Source organism: Salvelinus fontinalis, chromosome 36, assembly GCF_029448725.1.
Source record: "Salvelinus fontinalis isolate EN_2023a chromosome 36, ASM2944872v1, whole genome shotgun sequence".
NCBI lineage: Eukaryota > Metazoa > Chordata > Actinopteri > Salmoniformes > Salmonidae > Salvelinus > Salvelinus fontinalis.
This window is the reverse complement of record NC_074700.1, coordinates 7,381,890-7,387,889: the sequence shown is the minus strand read 5'-3', so window position 1 is coordinate 7,387,889 and position 6,000 is coordinate 7,381,890. Positions and strand designations below refer to the sequence as shown.

At 46.0% G+C, this 6,000-nt stretch overlaps 1 protein-coding gene across 2 annotated transcripts in view; it reads right to left on the bottom strand.

The window, feature by feature from the left end:
- Positions 1 to 348: 348 nt before the first annotated feature.
- The window catches only part of mllt3 (MLLT3 super elongation complex subunit), a 41,969-nt gene continuing 36,317 nt past the window's right edge, over positions 349 to 6,000 (bottom strand). For both annotated transcript variants that reach the window (XM_055900522.1, XM_055900523.1), the window contains exons 8-14: positions 3,759 to 3,831; positions 3,560 to 3,613; positions 3,301 to 3,445; positions 2,875 to 2,974; positions 2,440 to 2,508; positions 1,926 to 1,997; positions 349 to 490 (exon numbers count right to left, since the gene is read on the bottom strand). In XM_055900522.1, the coding sequence (XP_055756497.1) occupies positions 359 to 490; positions 1,926 to 1,997; positions 2,440 to 2,508; positions 2,875 to 2,974; positions 3,301 to 3,445; positions 3,560 to 3,613; positions 3,759 to 3,831 (645 nt within the window). In that variant the 3' untranslated portion in view covers positions 349 to 358. The remainder of the gene's footprint in view (positions 491 to 1,925; positions 1,998 to 2,439; positions 2,509 to 2,874; positions 2,975 to 3,300; positions 3,446 to 3,559; positions 3,614 to 3,758; positions 3,832 to 6,000) is intronic.

Below are 6,000 nucleotides of genomic sequence, written 5' to 3'. Positions count from 1 at the left end.
TTAGTTTTAAAAGCAAGGTCTCTGTTTCTTCACCACGTTTTTTTGTCAACTGTGGAATTTGTCAAGGCTTTCTGGGTGATATTCCTGGTCGACAGGACTAATCTCCAGGGTGACACGACACATCGTTCCGGTCTGTGCTTACGGGCTACCCTGGTCGCGTGGAGAGACAGGATCCAATGAGCATTGTGGAGCGACCAGAAGGCCAGGCACTAAGACCCGGGGCAGGGCCCGGCCGTGACAGGTCGTCTTTTTGCGTTGCAGTGAAAAGTACATTTTGGGGGGTGGGGTGGGGGGGGAGAACAAAAGAGGAAGATTCCTAAGTTCTTCCAACATTGCTCCTTGCAGCAGCTCCCAGACCTCATGACGTTCCAGACGTTTCCAGGTAACTCTGGAGCTTCCGCACTGTAGTTTTGTCCAGGGAGCAGAGGTCAAAGTCAAACGTGGTGTTTGTGATGTGGAAGTGTCCAGTCTCCTCGATGAGGTTCACTATCTGTGAGGGGAAAGAAGGCACAGATAGAAAGTGAACAAACCCTTAGACTACAGTCTGTAAACCCTAATCCTACCAAGAACAGAGGAATTGTACACATTTCCTTTGTTAAATCATCCACATTCAACATAATTAGGAAGTTGCCCTAATGTTTGGTATATTGACCAGCAGCAGAGTTGCCACCCTATACAGTCTCAGGGAGCAGCCTACTCAGACAAATGTTGAACCGCACACTATAATATAGACCAATTCAAAACAAATTTGTGGGAAGCGTCATTGAACGGTGGGTGGGCTAGTGTCGGTTTTTACTACACTGAATTTGGAATGGGGACCCCCCTAATTCCCCCCACTGCTCTCCTTGCATGTGAACTCTATAAGAGAGGGAGAGGCCCTAATAAGTAATATGCTTTTTTTTTGGCTGGTGTCTTATTGGTTCCAGCTCTCCTCCGATAGGGAAGTGTGTGCGTGTGTATGCGTCTATCTTGCAGTGATTACTGGAACTCCGGTGTCTGAAGCCGTGGCGGTGTTGTAACGTAATGGGTGACCCTAGCCTGATCCGTTTCATACTACAAAGCACCGGTTGGGCCTCCATGTGGAACGCATTTCTCCTCCTCCCTCCCTGAGCGCCGGCCGGACCAGGAGTGCAGGGAGACTCGGCCAATTGTTATGACATGGAAGATAGAATTCAGATGCTTGCAAGCCGAGTCGCAACACACACCCCTCCCCCCGTATCCGGGGAGAAGGAACCACACCAAGATTACCGGACCTGGTTTTGGTCAGGTAGGACAGCACTTTGGCAGATACTAAATATTCATTTCTATTGAAAATAAAGTGGCCACATTTTCTTGATTCTTCTTCTTCTTCTTCAAAAAATAAATGAAATGACTCCATTGCAGTTTTTCCAAAAAGAGGCAAAATAGCATTGGGAGGTTGGAAAGATAATCATTCACATGTCTCATATTCAGAGGATGTGAAACACTGCTATGTCACTGAAGTCTCCAAGCGCTCTGATGATTAGCTTGATTATGCCGTGAGTTAGCGCTCGGGTCGCTGATGTTGTGTGGGCAGGAGTTTTTCCACCAATGCTCGGAGCCAAACATCTCATTAGGAGAGCGAGCCCGCTCCTTGGCAACGGCGGCTGGGAATCTCCATTAATGCGGTCATATGATAGGCCTTGTGAACATAAGCAAGAGGACGTGTGCTTTTAGATGGAGTGGAGGGAAAAAAAAGTTAACCAAATCATTAATAATTGCCAGACACCTATACGAAGTCCTCAATTATAATGTGCTGCGTAACAGATACAGCATGAAGCCCAAACACGACCCGAGCAAGCGACATCTTCCATGCAAACATGAACCGGCAAACGTACGGGTTCGTCCTCCGAGAACACATGTATTAGTACAGCAAACTCACACAAACAAACACTATTGGACCTCACCTGTTGGAGTATGTGCCTCTCTCTCAGTGTCATCAGTCGTCTGTGTAGCTCCACCAGCTCATCCAGGTAAGCCTGAGAGACGGAAAGCACGGCCCATCAGCATGGGGGAGTTTAACTAAACAAGACCTTTTTTTTTTTTTTAACTGGGTCAAATCCGAATTTCATGTACGCGAGCCGTGGTTTGATTTAAAATTTGCCTGTGACGACAACGGTGCCAACTGCGTTGTCGCAAAAGTGCAAACTCAAGCAAACCTCAAATTTTCAAGTGTGTATTTGAACCAGGTCTGTTACCTATTTACACCATCTGGGACTATGACAAGGAGAGTAACCGGGCCAAGTTATGATTATCAGGAAGACTGTCTCCTGTCCATTTGCAAGAGCCTTGGTGACCGCAGAGACTTCAGTTTAGGACTGCAAATGTCCTGGCTACAACAAATGTCCTGGCTACAACGCCATTCAATTACACTGATGTGACCTTATCTCTGTAAAACCCAACCACAAGGAAGCTACTCACCTTGTCACAGTCAATGTTTTTATTCTTATCCTGCTTCGTTTGCTTAATGGGGCTCTTCACCTCCAGTATCTGCGAGACATCAGGGTTGTATTCATCAGTACACAACGTAGCAATAAGTTTGGCAACGGAAAACAAGCGTTTCTTAGACAAGTTCAGGTAGGTCCCTCCCAGTTTTGACCCATTTCCTTTCATTTCGTCCTAAGTGAATATGAACCAGATAAGGGATTATCATATGTACCCACTGGAAAACCGCTGCTTTGTTTAAACTTTACACAAAGGTCATTATTTACGAGTAGCATTGTGGCTGGCGCACGAGGGAAATGCATCCTGGGAATTATAGGATGCTAATAAGACTGATGTTTCCATACAAGCAGTGTCTAAAACCAATAACAGCTGTGTTCAATTTCATAATGTTTATAATTTTATTGGTCTTACCTGGTTATTACTGGTGTTTATTAAAGGCGGGGGCTCGTGGCGAGAGTGGGGAGAGGGCGCTGAGCTGTTTTCACTCTCAGTGCCGTCACTCAAGCTGACCCTGCAGAAAAGGAGGATGACAACCATTGGAATACTATACAACATTATTACTGATAATGGAACATTATTCAAAATGGAAAATGTATTTTGTGGTTGTATTTCCATCCAATCGAACCACACACAGCACAAGGTCAGAGCAGCATCCCTGAAGCTATTTTGAGATTTAGAGCCTTCCTTAAGGGAACAACGGTAGAGGTAGTACCTGAGATGGCATATGATAATACTAACTTTTAAGTTGCCAGTTCATTAAAGCCCCATTAAAAACGACCCTGGGGGGCCCCCCCCCAAAGGGCTATGTTGCCATGACAACGGCCAGGCACTACCTACCGGCGGTGGCGGTGTGTCATGTGCGTGTGCATCGGTCGCTCCAGGTCAGAGTCCATGTCGTTGTCATCGTTGTCCTCCTCCTCCGAATCATCCTCGTTGTCGTCGGAGTGCAGGTCGTGAATTATTGAACGAAGGGGACCCAACACTGTGTGTAGAGAGAGAAAGCGAACATTCGTGAAGAGGAAACAATTTGATAGTGACTAATCATGCCCAGTCTTGTGATTCCATCCATGGATTGTGTAGTCAGGTGTGAGGTTACCTGTGTGGGCTGTGGCAGGGACGGCCCCTACCTTCCTGCGGACGAATTCGGCCACTGTGTCCATGGAACAAAAACACCGCATGGGAGTGAAGGGGAAGAGATGCAACATGTTATATCCCATTTGGGGTGGCCAATAAAAAAAGATTGTCATTTCCAGGTGATCTGGAGAAAAGTGTGTATGCATAGGTTCTGGTGTTACCTTGGCGTTTGTGGCTGGCTGCAAATCCTGAACTGGAACTAGAGCTTGAACTGGCTGGACTGGGCTGCTCCGACTGGGAAGAGGAGAAGGGGAAAGAGAGATCAGTGACCAATACACTATCAGAGATCTACTACATGGCAAATGAACAAACGTCGGTGCTCACAGAGAGTACAAAGCCCCTTGGGTAGGGTGCAAACACTGGACACAAAACACTGAGTCCGCAGCCCACGCTTCAAGTCCAGCATAACATTTCCACAGAGGGCCATGGTAGTGTGTGTGTCATAGAAATTCGAGGGGATTGGAGATCAGAAGAAAGTTAGTCCCAATTATCTACCATCTTCCATCCTAAAAGGCATAACAGTGCTTGCTTCCACCGTAAATCTGGGCTTGTCAAACCCAAACATGGTAGACTTACAATGCTTCACAAGGTTGAAAGCAGTATCCCCCCCCCCCTCAACACACACGAAACAGACAGTTGGGCAGGAAGGCAACAATTGAAAGGTAGACTGCAGCATGTCAATATAAAAAAGGGAATTTGGTTCAATTACCACATACAAAAGACAACATTTCTGGAGCAAGCCAGAAAATCCAAATTAAAGTTCCCGCATACCCATCCACATATTACATTCACACGGCTGCACACCCATATCAACTCAAGCGGTCTGGGGTGAATTTGGTCCTATTCAGAGCCATCATGCTGCCTAAGTTTCATACAAACCAATTCTAATGAGAAAAACAGTGAAAAACATATTGATCACTGGTCTCGACTGGGAAAGAAGTCTAACCTCAATGGAACTTCCTGGTTAAATAAAACCAGCAATTTATGAAGCCCTTCTTACATCAGCGGATGTCATAAAGTGCTGTACAGAAACCCAGCCTAAAACCCCAAACAGCAAGCAATGCAGGTGTAGAAGAATCAAATACTTCCCAATTCTTGCAAGTCGTGTGCATGTACAGTATCAAATATAATTTTAACAAATACATTTCAAGTCAGAGATTGACAAAAAGTAAATTAACACGACCCACCAAACCACGTTTCTTAACACCCGCCTGCACCAATGTGTTGGAGGAAACACCGTTCACCTGATGACTGAGGTCAGCCTGCAGGCACCCAGCCCTCCACAAGGAGTTGCTAGAGCGTGATGAGCCAAGTAAAGGTCCCCGGACAAACCCTCCCCTAAACCGGACGACGCTGGACCAATTGTGTGCCGCCCTGTGGGACTCCAGATCACAGCCGGTTGCGATACGGCCCGGGATCAAACCCGGGTCTGTAGTGATGCCTCTAGCACTGCAGGAGGCATCCGCAACTTCTCTACTGGATGTGGCTCTCCCAACCATTCAATTTCTCCTTAGTACACTTCCTATTGGGCTTATGGTTATAGGCTGCTATAATAGCTAATAGGAGTCCAAAAAGCCTATTAAGTGCATTAAATCTTAGGAAGACAGGGCTCTGTAGGCAGGCTTGGCACCCCGGTGGCGTGAGTGGCAGTGATGAAATCCCTGGCATAGGCCAATAAGGAGACTGTGACAGGTTTACTGGCTGGGCTCCCAGGGGCTCCTGTATTTACAACGCACATGCACAACATTCCCTCTCCCGTCACTGTAGAAACGCTAACATGTGTGGGTGAGCAATGGCTTGGTTCCAATACTTTGAAAATGCCTCCTTCCTTCATGTATGGGCTAATCACTAATTGAAAATGGTACTGATTGATGGCAGTATGTTAACCGAGACAATTTGAGTGAACAAAAAGGGGAGGGGTATATGAATATAGAGACTCTATAGGAGGACATCATATCATGACACTCATAGTACCAGGGAGGAAGATGAGTGCCTAGATGTACCGATCTACTTTGCTCCAAATGACACCAGAAGTTCTGTGTTACCTATTACACCAACTTTCATATCCATGTCAGTCTAACAAAAAGTTGTACATTTTTCCACTTTATTTTAAGTTAGTGCAAAGGGGGTGATAGTTCCTTTCGGTAGAGAAAGATATGAAAATCTGCAAGTTACCATTAAGTTATTCCTCCTTAGAAGGCTGCACAAAAGGAAATCTGAAGAAGCCATTAAAGTTAATCTGAATTCATTTGTTTACATTCCTCTCAGATGACCCCTTGGAAACCAGGCCTAGGTCTCCTGAACAATATCCAACTCACAGAAGTGTTCTGGCCCTCCAGCCAAGGCAGCACAAAGCAGTGATTTACAGCCAGGACAGGGCTGATACAAAATGTTTTCAGCTTA